General features: G+C 36.8%; 2 protein-coding genes across 2 annotated transcripts; one reads left to right on the forward strand and one right to left on the reverse strand.

Annotated features, from left to right (window-relative positions):
- Window positions 1-1070: 1070 nt before the first annotated feature.
- Window positions 1071-7201, reverse strand: sspn (sarcospan (Kras oncogene-associated gene)). The gene is made up of 3 exons (XM_084124544.1): window positions 6637-7201; window positions 3447-3533; window positions 1071-1990 (listed from the first exon to the last, which is right to left on the reverse strand). Exons 1-3 carry the CDS (start codon window positions 6889-6891, stop codon window positions 1631-1633), a joined length of 702 nt encoding a protein of 233 aa, XP_083980670.1. The 5' UTR covers window positions 6892-7201; the 3' UTR covers window positions 1071-1630.
- A 1260-nt stretch (window positions 7202-8461) lies between these two features.
- On the forward strand, window positions 8462-12527 carry bhlhe41 (basic helix-loop-helix family, member e41). Its single transcript, XM_084124542.1, has 5 exons — window positions 8462-8715; window positions 8826-8889; window positions 9021-9128; window positions 9254-9365; window positions 9699-12527. Exons 1-5 carry the CDS (start codon window positions 8654-8656, stop codon window positions 10622-10624), a joined length of 1272 nt encoding a protein of 423 aa, XP_083980668.1. The 5' UTR covers window positions 8462-8653; the 3' UTR covers window positions 10625-12527.
- Window positions 12528-19192: the final 6665 nt, after the last annotated feature.

Raw genomic sequence — 19192 nt, forward strand, 5'->3', positions numbered from 1 at the left:
GGTTGTTGGTGCCAGGCGGGCCGGTCTGAGTATTTCACAATCTGCTCAGTTACTGGGATTTTCATGCACAACCATTTCTAGGGTTTACAAAGAATGGTGTGAAAAGGGGAAAAACATCCAGTATGCGGCAGTCCTGTGGGCGAAAATGCCTTGTTGATGCTAGAGGTCAGAGGAGAATGGGCCGACTGATTCAAGCTGATAGAAGAGCAACTTTGACTGAAATAACCACTCGTTACAACCGAGGTATGCAGCAAAGCATTTGTGAAGCCACAACACGCACAACCTTGAGGCGGATGGGCTACAACAGCAGAAGACCCCACCGTGTACCACTCATCTCCACTACAAATAGGAAAAAGAGGCTACAATTTGCACGAGCTCACCAAAATTGGACAGTTGAAGACTGGAAAAATGTTGCCTGGTCTGATGAGTCTTTATTTCTGTTGAGACATTCAGATGGTAGAGTCAGAATTTGGCGTAAACAGAATGAGAACATGGATCCATCATGCCTTGTTACCACTGTGCAGGCTGGTGGTGGTGGTGTAATGGTGTGGGGGATGTTTTCTTGGCACACTTTAGGCACCTTAGTGCCAATTGGGCATCGTTTAAATGCCACGGCCTACCTGAGCATTGTTTCTGACCATGTCCATCCCTTTATGACCACCATGTACCCATCCTCTGATGGCTACTTCCAGCAGGATAATGCACCATGTCACAAAGCTCAAATCATTTCAAATTGGTTTCTTGAACATGACAATGAGTTCACTGTACTAAAATGGCCCCCAGTCACCAGATCTCAACCCAATAGAGCATCTTTGGGATGTGGTGGAATGGGAGCTTCGTGCCCTGGATGTGCATCCCACAAATCTCCATCAACTGCAAGATGCTATCCTATCAGTATGGGCCAACATTTCTAAAGAATGCTTTCAGCACCTTGTTGAATCAATGCCACGTAGAATTAAGGCAGTTCTGAAGGCGAAAGGGGGTCAAACACAGTATTAGTATGGTGTTCCTAATAATCCTTTAGGTCAGTGTATACACCCATATATTACATAAACACAAACTTTTTTGTTAGATGCGATTAATCGCGGTTAATCGATTTGACAGATATACAATGTTTTGTATAATTTTTAAATATTCTTCTGCAAACGGGGATGGAACACCAGGAATTTTGTCTCAGAAACAATGAGCGAAAAGTGCGAAGAAAATGCATGCGAAAGGTGAAGCTTGTGCAATTGATTGCATTTCTTTTTTAATTTTTATTTAATACTGGCACTTAATACTTTATTTAATTTTTATGCATGGCATTACCACAATAGTAACAACAACAGCAGATTGTGTCACTATTTTATTTTTTTAATCTTCAGGTCTTGTTTTGCATCATAGATAAAAATACTCTCCTTGGCAGTGGTAACCAATGTAGAAAAATACAATGAGTCTAAAAATTGCATAAAACTTTCCAAAATATTGTAATATGGCAATACAAACAGAGACTTGTTCAATTGCTTTGATAAAAGGTCGCATGGCAGATAGCTCCCACTGGGGCAGATATTGCAGCAAACAGTTTCTTCCCTAAAGGCACAAACGCTCCCACGCGCCACATGTTTACTTCTCCACAAAAATCTCTGGTGCCCTAAACTTTCTGCCAGTTCTGGGCGGAAGGAGATCCCATCTGTAGCCCAGCGAAAAACACCTGGTACCTGCGCTTCCAGATCAGGAAAGCCCCCAGCAGACAGACGATAGCTTGAGCCAGGTTCAGCAGCATCTGCAGGAGGTAATACATCGGTAGAGTGCTTATGATGGCACTGCAGTCTGTCACACCTCTGTAGGCGAAAGTGCGGGCGATGGGGTCCTCGGGGTCCAGGGTGCACATGCAGTCCTCCTTCATTTCCTTGCAGCTGTAGCTGGAGGTCAGGGCGTAATGGTAGCACTGGAATGCGATGACCAGTACGGAAATGACCAGCCCCATAGTGCACAGGAAGAAGTACAGGAGCTGGGCAGAAGTCATTTGTGATGATTAAGGCAGGGAGATGGAGATAAGATTTTAATTAGACTAAAATGCCTATACTTGTTCATTTAAAACCAGCTCAGTGTCTTGGTGACTCAGGAATGGTACTGGCAATATCAATGGTCCATTAAATATTAAAAAATGGCTAATTAAAGAGACAGTTCACCACGAAATTTTAATTTTGTCATTAGCACACTCAGGCCATACAAAATTTCTTTCTTGCGTGAAACACAAAAGGAGATGTAGGCATAATGTTTACCTTATGGTAACAATGGATAATGATTTTAAATGTCAAGCCCCATTCAAAAAAAAAAAAAAACACACAACGCACTATGAGAGTATCATAAATGTGGTCTTGTATTTTGTGGCGCCACCCTTAAAGGTTCCTAAAGAGGGTTTAAGCAACGATCCCATAGAAGAACCACTTTGGGTTTCCCAAAGAATGTTTCAGTGAACAGTTCTTAAAATGGTGAAGAAAATGTTTATTATCTGAAGGTTCAATGGATGTTAAAGGTTCTTCATGGAACCACAGATGCTAATAAAGGACCTTTGATTTTTAAGAGTGTTTTTAAGCAACGACAAAGGTAAATGATTCAGAATTGTGATGGGAAATCTGACTCATTTTCAGAGCCAAAAGAATAAGACCAATTCCAAGACATCGTCTTGGTTCAATGAGCAGGTGAGCAGTTGACTCGATAACCAACAGAACCAAATTGTGAAAAAGAAAATTTTGTTAACCGCTTCAAACTATTTATTGAAAACAACTGACTCAAAAGAGCATTGCTTATTCATAATTCAAAGACTTGGAATATTGAGCTTGATAAGTATGGCCCACTTTTATAATGGGGGGGGGTGGGGAAAGTGAAAATCACTTTCCAGAAATAAAGGTTCCAAAAGTTTTTTTTTTTGTGATGCCATAGGAGAACCATTTTGGGTTCCCTAAAGAACCTTTCAGTGATCCGATCTTAAAATAACCTTTTTTCTTTGTATGAAGAACATTTTAATAATCCAAAGAAACTTTTTCCACTATAAAGAACCTTTTGTGCAATGGAAAGGTTCCATGGATGTTAGATGTACTTCATGAAACCATCAATGCCAATAAAGAACCTTTTTAAAATAAAAATAAAAAATGTGAATGGCAAAGAATGGCAATCCTTTTGTGTTTCATGGAAGAAATAAATAAAATAATAGTGTGTTGGAACGACATGGTGGTGAGTAAATGATCATTATATAATGAAATAATTTTTAATTTCTGGATAATTCATTCAGTTCATATATGATGATATGTAGATTTTTTAAATTCTAGACCTGTTGCTATAGCTAGAAGTATCTTGCTCTCAGAGCTACTGTAGTTTTAAAGTCTATTTTAAATGTATTTACATACAGTATGAGGGGGCAATTGTAATCGTCAATTTATCCAAAAGCTGCATTTATTTTTCACCTTTATGATAAACTGAACCGATGCTCTCTCATCAGGCACTCTGGTGATGCAGAAGAGGATGAATCCCAGCAGAGACACCACACACATCTGCAAAACACGAAATTACAGTAGAGAAATTTTAATAGACTTGTCACTCAGACCCCAAATGTACCAAAAAATAATTGAGTTGGAGGGTGGATCACTGTTATCATGTGCAACTCAAAGTCTGTTGCTGAAATCTTTTGTCATTGTTGCCATGAACACATACCAGTCACTGGATTGATCTAATCTTATTTGCAGTGCAGCAGAGCTCCTAAGTCTCTGTGTCTGCCAGGCTTGTCATGAGCCAACCATAACCCTCATTGTAATCAGCATTGTGCAACTCAGCATTGAGCTCTCATCTGATAATATATTGACTGCTGCTGCAAATTGAATAGCTTGACCCCCCCCCCCCCCCCACCCCCCCCCCCACCCCCCCCCTGATATCTTTATCTATCACGCTTTTTATCTCTCTCTTTTCTTCTCTGTCTCTCTCTCTCTCCCTCTCTCTCTCTGTGTTTTCCCCGCTCTTTTCTCAGCGTGATTGGAGTCTTGTGACTAACGTGTGGTATCTAATTTGATTGTTTTTCCCAGGTTCTGAGGCAGAGAAGTCTTGGTGACCTCAGCGTTTTTCAAACGGCAGCCCTCTCTCGTGAGGCCTAAACTTGAGATCTCTGATCTATATTGCTGCAATGAAATGTGTGCGTTTTATGATTCTGAATTTGCGTATTCAACATAGCTGTCGCTTATGTTTTATTGCCACATTAGCTAATGTTTTACACAATAAAAGTGTGGTTGGGGGTTGTGTGGCAGTCAGAATTGAACAGAGAATGTTTTTTACATTTGATTTGAATTGAGGTAGCAAACAGTATGCAAAACTGCAATTTGAATTGAAATGTAACATTTTAACAACTAAAAGCAAAGTTGGTAACACTTTACCGTTAACCACATTCATCTTAATGTTAATTTCAACATATACTAATATATTATTAATATCAAAACTTGTTTTGTAGTTGTAATATATATTTTTTTAAAAGTTGTAATGTTATTTAATGGACCTGAGCTAACATGAACTAACAAAGAACAGTTGTACTAAGTTGAACAAAGATTAAAGGGACAGTTCACCTAAAAATGACATTTCTGTCATCATTTACTCACCTTCATGTTGTTCCAAACCTGTCTGAGTTTCTTTCTTCTGCTAAACATAAAATACGATATTGTTAAGAATATTGGTAACCAGAGAGTTGATGATAGCCATTGACTTCCATAGGGTTTTTTTTCTTACTATGGATGTCAATGGGTCCCATCAACAGTTTGATTACCAACATTCTTTAATATATCTTATTTTATGTTCAACAGAAGAACGAAACTCATACAGGTTTGGAACGACATGAGGGTGAGTAAATGATGACACAATTTTTATTTTTGGGTGAAATATCCCTTTAATACTATAACAAATGCACTACAGTTACACAAACTTAAATTAAATAATGTAATTTATATTATATTCATCTTAAAACTGATGCATGCAAAGTTATTTCAGACCCTGTTATGTTTTCGGTCTACGTGACTGAACATGAATGTCTGCACTCAGGGATTGTTTTGAGCTGGCTTGAATCTTTTGAACAATATTTTGCTATTTATAAGTTTGATCTTACTCTCTTGTGATTCTCAAACAAACACAGCTGTAGTATTTTTAGATTTACTTATTTATTTAGGCTTCTGCAACTGAATACTTATGTGCAAAAGTTAAGAAGCATGAATTCTTTGTAAATCACTGCTGAACAAGTGAAATTTAATGAAAATCTCTCAGTGGTGAATATCATATCAGCTTTACAATGAAAAAGTGGCCAAAATCTGATTTTTAATATGTGCAGTGTGAACAGCACAAACCACATAACAACTGATCTTTTGATTTAAGCCACTTCCATACACTGTAAAAAAAAAGAAATCCGTTAAATTTACGGTAAAAAAAAAAAAACGGCAGCTGTGGTTGCCAGAAATTTACCATACAAAATACGGTAGCAACATTTTAGGTTTTACAGATTAAACTTAAATTTAATGTAAAATACCGTATTACATTAACTGATATAACGTTAATATACCAATCTACTGAAGTACTTTATAACTTTGTAGTACACTGACAGACACCAAACACAGTCACATGATGATTCAAAGCCTATCACAAGCAGCTTTTCCACAAGTTGAGAAGGTCAAAACTAATATATAGAAGGTGTACAATGTCATTCACACAAACACTAAACACCATCATTAAAAAAATGCAATAAACATTAATTTACCAACATTAGATATAACACAAAACTTTAACTAATACGAAAAACAAAAACTAAAGAAACAGTTATTCAACGAAAATACATCAAATGTGAAGTGTCTTGCAGGGAATTCTGGGAATGTCAATTTACAGTTTTTCACTGTAAATTATACAAAGACTTATTCTTTTTCACTTCCAAAAACTTTAACGGTATTTTACTGTAAAAGTACATTAAATGTACGGTTCGATCTATTACAGTTATTCACCATATATAGTACTGAAACTTTCTGTTAACCAATTAACTGTTCTTCACCGTAGCATTTTTACAGTCTTTTACCGTTAAAATCACAATCAGTTTTTACAGTGTAGCCCGGACCTCAGTCTGAACAGTCATATCGTAATTCATGCTACTTTTATGACTTTTCCATAAGTTTTAAGGTGACAGCTTTAAACAAGCAAAACTTTAGGGGTCGTATCATAAATATTGAAATATTATCTCCTCATGCTTGTCTTTGTCCTTCTTATCACCTGTGCATCACCTTAGAAATGAACAAATAACACTAACTTCAGTGGCCTTCCCATGACAGCGTGCTGTATATGCGGTCTTTGTTTTTGTTCTTTTGTGCATGCGATGCCAGTTCAGGATAGAGATCGGTTCACACTTGAATCTGATATTTTAAACCCATTTTAGAAAAACAAAAAAAGCCTTGCAGTGTGAACGTAGTTATTATTTTTGTACTTGGATGTGCACATGCTCTCTCTAACAGCATGCTTATGCTTATGTACAGTATAAGGCTGTGCGGCCAATGAATCTGATGCAATGGCCTCATGCATGAAAGAGTAAAACAAGGCATGCTGGGAGTTGAGGGAGAGGTTGATGAAGAGCAAAAGGAAGCTTACAATGATGCCGGCCCAATGGGGCGTCTCCCTGGCCAGGAGAGAGGGGCTAATGGCAACCATGAGGAAGGCCACCCCTGCTACCGCGATGCCCAACAGAAGCTGGAACACAGCGACCAGCAAAGGAAAGCGGCAGCCACAACATTTTTGGACATCCTCCAGTAATGGGCCTTCAGGTTTTGCTTTTCCCTTCTTCTCATTGCCAGGGGTTGCGTTGCCTCCTCCAGGCGACCCCTTCGGACTCGTCCCCGACCCCATAATTCCTCCTGTCTCGTGCTGAGATTCTTAATCTTCCTTTGAGGCCGACTGGATGTTCTTGCTCTCGCCCTCTATCTGTTTGTCCTTCTTTTTCTCTTGCCTGCCGTTTCTTTTGCTCTCTTTAGCTAGACTGTTCCTTCACGCTGCCTGCCCTGCCCTGCCCTGCCCTTCCCCTCCCTCCTCACTGGAGGCTTCTCTCCCTACGCGATCCCTGCTCGCTATTCGGAAGCAGAAAGGGCTCTGAACTAATATGGAAAACATTTGGAGCAGATTCCACAAGAGCCACATATAGAGCACAAGGAGAGGAGACGGAAAGGAGGGAGGGTAGGAAAGGAGAGGGGAGACATAAAGGGGGGACTCCAACACACGACAACTAGACTCCCTGAAAACAGGAAACAGGGTTCTTACAGAGAGAGCAGAAACAATTCTAGTCACTGGCAAACATGTGGGCGAGTGTTTTACAGCCTGGAAGTTAGTCACATGATTTTGATGAAGTTACGTGATCCACGGGCATGTGAGAGGGTTACAGTTAATCTCTTATGAATATTATGAGAGAGAGCAGATATTTCACTTTGTGTTAATTCTGGAAATTCATTAACTACATGAAGGACACGTTTCTTATAGTGAATATGTCTGTATTCACCTAGAGCTTTAGTAAAACTTTTTTTTTCTCATTTTATATTTCATGCGCTGATTTTAATAGGTTCATCAGCTGAAGTGTTCTGAAGGCTGGATATTGACAGAATGTGGTCTATTTTTAGCCACACTATATTGAGAGCTTATTCTATGTGCTGTTGTGTAATGTCACAGTCACACCTCGTCTTATATCATGTAGGCATATAAGCAAAGCATTCTCAGTAGATTTTATAGATGTCAATTCATGCTCAACATGCTGCACAAAACTCTAGAAAAGTTTCCATTATAAAGTTTCAAATATCAAAGCAGACAAATTGAAAAACATATTGATACAGTTAATTTCGTTTAAAATAAATACCAGATAATCATAACTGTCCATTTGCAAATATTTAACAGATTACTAATAAAATATACTTACTGATAAGAAGAAGAAGAATTTATTGACATCAAGCATGATTATGACCCCCACCCCCCACCAAAAGAGGAATTATCATCTTAGACAAATAGTGATAATTATATTTGGCAAACCTGACAAACAGCCTATATGAAGGCATTTTGATAATGCATTTATTTAACGACTTAAATGTGCTTTTGAATGTTTGTCTACTTTAAAGTATGAAATATTTTTGTTGATGTTTTTTCTAAAACGACAAAAAACTATTTTGTGTAGGTTTAGCCTATAATAATTTGAAATGGCTTTATATAGAAACATTTAAATGTTATTAATAATAATAATATATTAAGTACTGGTGTTTCATATTTACATGTGTAGATATTATTCCTGAGGCTTAAAATGCAATTATTTTAATGCTTTGGAGCGATATGCTGTGGATGTCTATTCAGCAATGAACTGACAACTTTCAAAACCCGTTTAATTCCCAGACTCTCGAGCTGGTGCATTTACACGTGAGTGTGCGCGCGGTTCCTGCCTGGTGGAGGCGCGCGTGCGCGGTAGTCGCCACGAGCAGACTGAGTGCTGGGCAAAGTGGCAGCTCAGGCGAGCGCGCACACACTTCATCATTCAGAGGTGCTGTGCGAGACCGGACACAACGCACTGACGCTCCGCTGATACTGGATTAACCAAACCTGATTGTAAAAGAAGCGAACAAGAAAGTGGAACAAAGTTATGGATGAAAGAATACCTAGAATGCAGGGCAGACAGTTCCTGGATCACGCGGATTTCTTGGGGTAATTTTATTTTCGGTTGTTTTGGGGTTTTTTTAAATTAAATTTAGTTTCAAGTAACGTTACTATTTTTTAATGTGTGTTGAGATTAAAATAGTGTTTTCTTTTTATAGGGTTGAATATTCGTCTCTCTACATGTGCAAATCCAAAAGAGGGATGAAGAGAGAGGAAGGAAAGGTAAGCAAACTGGACCCGTGATGGAAACGTGATGTCCGTCAAGTTCACGTAACACCATCGTTATTAAGAATTTGAGTGATAATTATTACTTTAAGAACTTTTTTGCAATGGCTGCTACTTCCCATTCGCAGGACGCGTACAAGTTACCACACAGACTGATCGAGAAAAAGAGGAGGGACCGAATAAATGAATGTATTGGGCAGCTGAAAGATTTATTACCCGAACATCTCAAACTTACGGTAACATCACTTGAATTTTTTTTTTTTTTTTTTTTTTTTAGTCTTGTTAAAATATGTTTTGTAAATTTATATTAGGGAAAGCATGAAAGTAGGGAAATCCTATAAATATTCGTATTGTCTTACAGACTCTTGGTCACTTGGAAAAAGCGGTAGTTCTTGAGTTGACGCTGAAGCATTTGAACGCTTTGACAGCTGTCACAGAGCAACAGCACCAGAAGATCATCGCTTTGCAGAACGGTAAATTACATAATATGCAACCCACACAATACAACCTGAGAAACATCTATACCACATGAAGTAAAACATGAGTAAATGTAGCTTAAACACTAACATAACTGCACATATGAACGCATAATTATGTGTATTTATCTTATTTATATTAATGTCACGTGTTTTATATATTTAAATCTTGTATATTTAAATCTGTTTTGCATCTATCTATCTATCTATCTATCTATCGATCGGTGATCTATTTATCTGATCTATGTACAGTTTATTTCTATGTATCTGTCTGTCTATCTGTCATTTTTCTGTTGTATATGACAGGACTTTGTCTTTGTTTTATGACAGGTGAGCGATCGTTAAAGTCCTCCCTCCAGGCTGACTTAGACGCGTTCCACTCTGGCTTTCAAGCATGTGCCAAAGAAGTCCTGCAGTATCTGAACAAGGTGGAGAACTGGACGGCGCGCGAGCAGAGGTGCACGCGACTCATCAACCACTTACACAAAGTTTCCGCGCAGTTCCAGTCGGGCGCAGGGATCCTGCAGCAGCAGCAGCAGCAGCAGTTGCCAGGCGACGACGCTCCAGAACGGGACACGCAGAGAGACACGCAAGCCAACTGCGTCCCTGTCATCCAGAGGACTCAGAACCTCGAGCTGAACGAGAACGACACAGACACTGACAGCGGATACGGAGGAGAGGCGGAGAAAGGCGATGGCAAATGCGAGAAAGGATGTGACACAGCGAAAGGAGTTAAGATCAAGCAGGAGTTCGGAGACGAACGCGTCACCAAAAAAGCCAAACTGAACTGGTCTGCGAACGGCGCGTCTGATTCCGCCAATACCCGACCGGACGTGGCGCTCATGAACTCTTTAATGGGAATGACGGGTGTTGGTGGACAACAGACTCCCTTTTGCATGCCGTTTTACTTCATAAACCCGTCCGCAGCAGCATCGTACATGCCTTTGTTTGATAAAAGTCATTTGGAGAAGTTGGTGTATCCAGCGGCGCTGACCACGCCGTTCCCATGGCTTTACCCCGGGATTCCCACTCACGCCTCCACCGCAGCTGCGGCCGCCGCCGCCATCGGTTTCGCCGGCGCGTGTGCTGATAAAACCTCCGGATTTGATGCAGCATCCTCAAAAGATGACGAGCCGCTGTCTCCTGACGGCGACCTGTCCAGCGACGCCGACCTGGCCTCTCCTGTGTCTGGGGACCATGGCTCAGAGAATGATGCCGGTCATCAGTCCCAAAGAAATGAAAACGATGGTACATAAAGCTGGTCCTTTGACCATTGAGTGCACATTAGTTTGCTTGTAAAATTGCTATTTATCTGTTTATCTTAATTTAATTGTCATTGAGTATTTAGTATAGTGTTTCTATGGATTTCCAAGCAAAGGCTATTCTTTTATTGTTTTTGTTTTGTTTTTGTTTGTATTATTATAATTATAGGATTCAAAATTTCACAACAAACTGGTTTATCAGAATGGGGAGAATGGGGGACGTTGTAACAGCCAGTGCCTTTTGCACTGATTCCTTGAGATATTTGAATGAAAATCCAATTGACTGCAGCCACTTTTATGTCTTTTATGTCTCGCCATTTAATGGCATATTAGTATTGACTGAAAATGTGTGAAATCTCAGACTTTGCTCTGGGTTTTTTTTTGGGTTGTTGTCTTTTATTTTTTTTAATTTTTGATGAAGAAATGTAGTTTAGTGCAATACAAATGAATCCTCTTTAAGCTAAAGAACGGCACTTATCCTAGCTGAGTTTCCTTTTTTGTGAAGATTTGGAAGTCACATATTGGACTCTTGGATGTAATGTTTGATATTGACCTCAAGCAGGCTGGTGTGACTGCTGCAGTATTTGTCAGATATAACTTTCTATTATAGTATGACTGGATTTCAGTCCGATTTCGCTCTTTTCAATGTTCAGTGCTTGAAAGAGTTACCTACATACCTCAACATACCGTAGAGTTTGGGCCACGACTCATTTCATAGAGATGCTCCTCTGGTAGGGGTGGTGACGGAATGTTTCGAGCGATTTTAATTGGACAAATGGTGTGAGCAACAATCCTCTGATGTAATGTTACAGCAGCCCCCGTCTCTCTCTCTCTCTCTCTCTCTCTCTCCCTCTCCCGAACAATTGTTCCGATTCACTTGTTGTGAAGGAAATCAGCACTCCAGATGAGAATGGCAGGACCAATCACCTGTCAATCATCACTGAGAGTGCTTTGCCAACAATCTGACATCATTGTCCTGTGTCACCTCTAGCAAAAATGTACAAGGTATTATAGCACCTTATGGAACTTTGATATTGAATGTAATCTGTGTTCTTTTGGTAGATATAAAAGTTTGTACTGTATATATTCTGATAAAAGTAGTTATTTAATCCAGAGGTAAAGTGCACTTTTTCTTGCCTTCTCAGTTTCCTATTACACAATCCTCACTCTTCGTTTTTAAGCCAATGCCCTTTGAACTCAAACTATGATGTATGTCTTTCTTAAGGAAATCTTCTTAAATACAAGGCAAGTGTTGGAATATATGTATGGCATCATACTCTTGAGCTAGCATAAACAAACAAACATGTGAGCTGGCTCATTTTAGTCTGTAGTAGGAGAGACAGCTGTTGAAAAGTATGTAAGGTAAGAGATATGTGATTATATCAAATGTGTTTGGCCTTTTCTGAAACATTGTCACTATTCATGACCTTGAAAAAGCTAAATGGGTCACGCTGTGTATTGTACAAATGTTGTGGAGCACTGTAACATGACATGAATAAACATGTAAACAGACCTTTTTAGATTGGATAGATCTTGAAAATCAGGAGATCATGGAAGGCTCTTGAGTTTTATTGAATGTGATTATTTTTCTAGGCCTGGGTTTATTAATGCATAGGAACAGTGATGTACCAGCTGCCATTTATTTCTGCATTGTAACACATTTCATAGGCCCTATAGTGTCTTTGCCTCAACTGTCATTTGCCTAAACAGTGGCATGTGGATGTATATAGTTTGTGAATATGCTGTATGTTTAATGTTCATGTTGTAGAAGAAATCTATGGATTTTTTTAAAGGATACACTGAGAGACTGCTGCACATTTCCTTAATGCTTTACACATTTGCTGTTTGAAATTATGCAGCTCAGTTGTCAAATAAAAATAAGCTCATGTAAACAAAATGCTATCTCCCCCCTCATTCATTTCAGCACCGATATGCACATGATATTCATATAGGCCTATTAAACAGTATAACACTTTATTGCAGTCAGTGACAGTCCGTTTGAGTGTTATTTTCAATGTGAACCACCCAGAAACACCCACTTACCTGCAGCTGACATTAAGAGATCTGCTAACACTAGCTTCATGTAAACAGATTTTATGCACATTTAACATAACCTTTCGTTTTATGCACATTTAATAAAAGGCAACCAGGAAATCTAAAAATCAGTTTAGTCTGAAACTGGATACTTCTAAGGACTCAACCATAACTTTTGGATCAATAAAAGCTAAATAAAAACTATCCTGTTTAGAAACTAAAATGTGCCAATTTCTTTACTGTCATTAATCAAAAATGTAATTAAATTGTGTTTGATGGGCCCAACAAACAAAACCTATAAAATGACCTTTTATAAATTAAATAATAGGATTCTTTTTGCTTATGTTTGGATGTTTGTGTTGAGAACCAAAGAATGAGTCAGCTTGGAAATCAGCTGACAGGAGATTCATAATGTTGGAATGTTGAACAACCAAATTTAACATGTGATATTAATCTGTAAACAAGGAAGCTAACCACAGACATACAGTACATTACATTTTTAGACAGAAAAAATCAGCAAATCATAGCTTTGTGTGAAATAAAAAGGATAAACCAACAGCAGGGGCTCGTCTACTAAATGCTTATATAAACACGTTGCTATATATGTCTGGAAGTCTTATGTAATAGAGTTGTGATAAATGGTGTTATTTCAGTGGTTGCACTGAACTGAAAATAGTTATTTACTTCTTCAGGACACCCATGTTGGGGATGTGTGAAGTGATAAGAGCGCATTTCAGCGTTCTGTTTTGCTAAACAAGTTCAACTTTGTTGTAAATTTGTGGAATCTGCTGTCAGTGTTCAGACGGTCCTTTGCCACATTCTCAGACTGGGGCGAGAACATTATCGAGATCACACTGACCTCTAGTGGTAAAACTGTGAAGACACATGTCATTTATAGCTTACAGTTTCAAATAGCCTAGTGGTGTATTCAGTTTAACTGGGACAGTTTTTGCTATTGAGATGACTGGGAAAAGTGTACCTATCAACCTATGTGTCATTTTATTGAAAAAAAGGGAAAAGGTAAACTGTAGAAACTGTGATAAAGCTCACAAGTATTTCACGGTTTAGCGTTTTAGGGACGTACGAGGAAACGGAAGTAGGCTATATTCTCCGCAATCGTTTTTTTTTTTTTTTGTTACTTTATTGAACAATATTAACAACCATAATTGGCCTGGTACAACATATGAAAATGTATTTTCAGACAACAGACAACCCGAATAAGTTAGCAGAACTCAAAAAAATTAAGGCAGTGGATTGCCTCAATTTTCTTAAGTTTTGAAATTCAAAGTTTAAGTAAGCAGAACTGGCAGATTTTAAGTTTTTACTTAAACATTTCAAGTTAAGAACAATTAAAATCAGAGTAGCCTACACTATTTCATACATTTAACTTAAAACACCTTCATGATATCTCAGTGTGAACACTTTCATTAGTATTAACATATAGTTTTAACAAGCTAGTTTGCTAACATACTATTATGTCATCATGCTAACAATAGTATGTTATACAGCACTTGCTGCATGAGTACAACAATATAAAGATTTTATTTGCTCTCAAATCAAGCAGCATGCACCACTTGTCACCATGATGGTAACTATCCTAAAACCAACATTAACAGAAATTCTTCTAAATTAGCATAACAAAACATTAATCAGTACTCAATCTCCCACTTAACATTAATCTTGCACAAAAAAAACCATTATATTACATTTAATTTTAGCATTTACTCTCAAGTGCCATCGGCAAAGCATGCTGGGAAATAGACATCCCAGCCGTTTCAGTTAAACTTAAGTTTGTTTAAATTAAAATAAATAATTTCATAAAACTCAAAACAATGAAACAGTTCAGTTTACTTAAAATATATCAGTTCTGTGAACTTGAAAGAAAAAGAAAGTGCTAAATACTCAAAAGAATTAATTTGACTGAACTAATTAGTTTAATTTAAGTTTGTCCTACTCAAACCAATTAATTATTTTGAGCGTTAGGGTTTACAGGGGTTTTCATAAAGTTTCACATCCTCTATCAAAGTAGATAAGATTAAGGCATTCTTTTTCTTCATTAATTTTAGCGATGAGAAGTAATGATACAGTTCTTTATGAAAAATGTAAAAGTTTGGAAGTGTTTTCAGGAATCTATTCTTGTGTAAAAAGAATTTCCCAAGAATAATAGATGTGTTAACTGCCAAGTCATGTGTTTCATAAAAATACCAAAAATTACATTTTCCTTTGTTAATACGGGAAATAGCTAATGCAAATCCTCCCAAAAGGTAAAAGCAAATTTACAGTCATAAAACAGATGTTCTGTTGTTTCAATCTGATCAACACAAAAGGAGCAACCGTTTACATCAAGACCAAATCGACATCTTAAAAATTCTCTAGATGGATATACTCCATTCAGAATTTTAAAATGCATTTCCTTTGCTTTTGGTGCAACTGGAAATTTAAGATAATTTTGTTCTTAAATTCTTAACTTCAGTACTGGAAAAATATTGAAAAATTGAATTTTTATTTGAAGAATAAGGATATAATTCCTTCACAAAGGCTTTCCGAATTGTAATATTGGGTAAATATATATGTGAGTAAGAGAAACTCCATTCACCAAAAACTTAGGAAGATTACTTTGAGATACGTTGAAAGACATCTGAATTATAGATTGTGGGATTGCTTTGATAATGTTATCATACTGTTTCCTGTCAAATAAATTACATTTTAAACAGAAAGTCTCAAAAGACATAATGACTCCGGTATTATCTAAAATATGCATTACAGACCATATTCCTTACCAATTTTTGTTGGTATTCCTAAATACCACATACCTACAATTCCACAAAGGGTTGTTGCGAGGACTGAAATTATGCTTATAGATCATTTTCCAGTAAAGTAAAACCTGTTGTTGAAACACTGATAAGGTCATAATCACATCTAAGGAGAAGATTCACGCCTCCTAATTTCATAAAGATTTGACTGGGGATATGAAACCAAAAACTATTTTCATTTTTCAAAAAGGATCTTAGTCAATTCGTTTTAATAGTACCATTAATACACTGAATGTCAATTGCTTTTAGCCCTCCTTCTTCATACTCTTTAACCAATATTCCTTTTCTAATGTAGTGTGTTTTTCTTTTCCAGATAAAATTGAAGTTGGCTTGATTTATAGCTTTTATTGCATTCTTATGAGATTGAGTAAGCTGGGTTAATGAGCCTAGAAATGCGTTCTCCGCAATCCTGTGATTAGCCTACATTTGTTGATTAGAAGTGTACTTTCAATTTTTTTTTAAGTTTGTGACTAAACAAAAAGATCTTTGTTTAAATCTGTGAGATTTTTATTTCAAAATGTAGGCTAATTGAGATTTATTAATATAATAATTCAAACATAAAAATGCAAATAAATAAATAAATAAATAACTTAATGGACAAATTAATAGACATTTAAACTGTTTATTTAACTCATGTTTTAAAATGAAGTTAAATAAAATTATATTTTAATATTTTATTTTTTTAATTGAACAATAAATCTAAACATTTAAGGTTTATTTACTTCATGTTTTAAAATGTAGTTCAATAAAATAATGAAATAGTAAATACATTTTACATTATTGTAAACTCCAGTAAAATAACAATAAATAAACCGTTTTAGTTCTGTCAATGTCAAATTTCCCATTTTAAAAGTAAATTATTTCTATTTTCTATTTTTTTCCATTTGAATTATTTAATGAGTAACTTTTATTTTAAGTGTCACTTTTAGTCCTTTATAGTTTTAGCCTATGCAAATATGTAAATTGTATAAATGAAATTAAGGGGGGAAATCCGAATTGAAATGATCAGCACCAGTGTTCACCAAGTGACATTCCATGTCATTCCAATTGGATCTTTAACAGAAACATAGGCTAATCAGAGCCGGACAGTAACGGAGTACATTTACTTGAGTACAGTACTTAAGTACAATTTTGAGGGATCTGTACTTTACTCGAGTATCATTTTTGGGGAGTACTCATGACTTTACTCAAGTACATTTGAGAGGCAAATATTGTACTCTTTACTCCACTACATTTCTATCCATAACTGTGAGTACCCGTTACTTCAAAAAAAAAAAAGAAAAAAAACATCTCGGAAACCCTCTCAAATGTGATTGGATTGTGCAGGCGCCACTGATTGGGACAGCCTATCAGCAAGCAATCACCTTCAGCTTTCCGCCAAAGTCAACTCCATGGTCAGATTTAGATAAAGAGACGAAACCATGGACGAAACAATGGACGAAGACGCAGCAGGTCCATCCCTGGAGCAATATTTTTTTTCCCAGGATGGTAGGGGAAGACTCATGAATATTCATTAGGGAAGTCATCCCTGATTGGTCTTAACCCCAGTGACGGGTAGGTTTAGGGGCGGGGTTATGGAGGTCATAAGACCCCCAGTGAATTCCCTAATGAATATTCATGAGTCTTCCCCTACCATTCTGGGGGAAAAAAAATTGCATCCCGGGAATGTGCCAAGCCGTGGCCCCACCTCGCCAGACTATTTCAATTTTCTGAACAAGTTAATGATAGTTTTCGCTTCAAGTGTTTGCTGTGTTTACCAAGCACTGTGGCAGTAGTAATGCAATATTTAGAAAATGTACTCTTGATACTCAAGTACTTTTAAAAACAAGTACTTTAGTACTTTTACTTAAGTAGACATCTGACTGTAGTACTTTTACTTGTACTTGAGTAAAATTTAGCAAGGGGTATCTGTACTTTTACTCAAGTAATGTAGCTGTGTACTCTGTCCGGCTCTGAGGCTAATACACTGCCCAGGCCAAAAATAAAAAAAATTGATTTAAAGTTTGGATTTAAAAAGGCAAATGCTTGCGGGTGCTGTATATGATTGGATCATTATTGCAGTGATTATGTTTCTAGCATGTTATGTTGGCAACAGTTCTACTAACTCGAGGTGCATACATTTTTGGTCAAGATCTAATATTGACAATGCAAGAGTCAAGCACTCTGTAAAGTCTATTCCAGCACATCCCAAAGACTTTAAATGAATTTAAGTTATGGACTCAAAGGCACCAATTCATGTATGAACATGATTCTTCATGCTCCCTCTCAACCATTATTTCACAATTTGAGCCTGCATGAATCTTGACATTGGCATCCTGGAATATGGCCATGGTGTGTCTTCCTACATGGTTGTCTAACTTTAAGAAATGAAAAGCTACTCACTCCATCAAGTAGGGCTAGAAGAACTGTTGTCCAACAAATAACATGCTGGAGTATAATAATCTGCAATAATGATCCAATTATAGACTTCTAAGCATTTGCCTATTTAAATCCAAACAGCAACTTTTTTGGCAGAGCAGTGTAGGCTATTTAGATGTATTCAATTTCAGTAATATAGCCTACTATTAGGCTATACATATAATCAGATTTATTTAGTTAAAATACTATATATATATATATATATATATATATATATATATATATATATATATATATATATTTTTTTTTTTTTTTTTTTTTTTTTTTAGGTACATATATTTAACATATTCGACCAAATTAAAATGTGATTAATTTGATTAATTACATTTATTCCGGTCAAGGAGTCGACAGATTAATCACCAGTAGTTTAATCTTCTCACGTCCGTGTCTAATAAACATTTTATATAGTATAATAGTAAATATAGTGATTTATATTGCATTAGATTTATTAGGTGGGTAGAGGAATATATAATTAATGTTTGTTATGAAATTATGTCAGTTTCTTTGTAAAGGTGCATATAGTTTTTAACTTGTGTTTAGGCATTTTTTATAGACCTTATGTAGCTCCGCCCCTTTTCAGAGCTGCGCTCGTTGTCTTTTGACTTCCGGTCTGTATTTTCACAGCGATCTTGCGTATTTATGAATGAACGGCTCGTTTTAAAATCTTCCCGGTCTACTGACATTTGTTAAGACATCGGCTTTAAACATTACAGTCCTCATGATAACTTTCGTTAACTTTACATTAAGTAAATCCACTTCAAAAGCTAATTACTCCTGGACAGCAATGCCATTGAAATATACAGAGCGACCGCAAAAACGGAAGTTCAAAGACAATATTCTAAAGATGGCGGCGCCTTCGTTTCTCTGGCGCATAAGGTCTATACAGTGGGAGTGAGTAGCCTGTGGTTATCAAGTCTCACTGTCAGAATATTTTAATTTAAGCATAACAATTATAAACAAAATAATTATTATTTCTCACCAAGAGCTATGAGTTTGTATAATTAATGTATTTGTTCTAAGGAAAATAGTTGTACACAGCTGTAAATTATCAAGTTTTTATTTATTATGGTTATATATATCTGCATACTGTTGGGTACCACATTTCCAAGTAAATATCATACTTTTTTAGGGTTACTTTAACTTATTTATTGAAACTAATATTGAAACTGTTATGTTTCAATAAATAAGCTAAACCCCCAAACCGGCCCACCTCAACTTTTCGATTTGATAATCCGACCCTCGAATGAATAGCCCTGCCTCAGAGCCTTTATTCAAATTCTAATTAATGCGCAGAATC

The sequence above is a fragment of the Abramis brama genome (assembly GCF_963993115.1).
Source record: "Abramis brama genome assembly, chromosome: 9".
Taxonomy (NCBI): domain Eukaryota; kingdom Metazoa; phylum Chordata; class Actinopteri; order Cypriniformes; family Leuciscidae; genus Abramis; species Abramis brama.

Coding starts and splice junctions, on each gene's coding strand:
- sspn (XM_084124544.1), bottom strand. CDS start 6,891: ATGGGGTCGGGGACGAGTCCGAAGGGGTCGCCTGGAGGAGGCAACGCA. Junction 3,534..6,636: donor CCCATTGGGCCGGCATCATT/GTAAGCTTCCTT, acceptor CGTGTTTTGCAG/ATGTGTGTGGTGTCTCTGCT. Junction 1,991..3,446: donor CGGTTCAGTTTATCATAAAG/GTGAAAAATAAA, acceptor ACTTCTGCCCAG/CTCCTGTACTTCTTCCTGTG.
- bhlhe41 (XM_084124542.1), top strand. CDS start 8,654: ATGGATGAAAGAATACCTAGAATGCAGGGCAGACAGTTCCTGGATCAC. Junction 8,716..8,825: donor GATCACGCGGATTTCTTGGG/GTAATTTTATTT, acceptor TTCTTTTTATAG/GGTTGAATATTCGTCTCTCT. Junction 9,129..9,253: donor CCGAACATCTCAAACTTACG/GTAACATCACTT, acceptor ATTGTCTTACAG/ACTCTTGGTCACTTGGAAAA.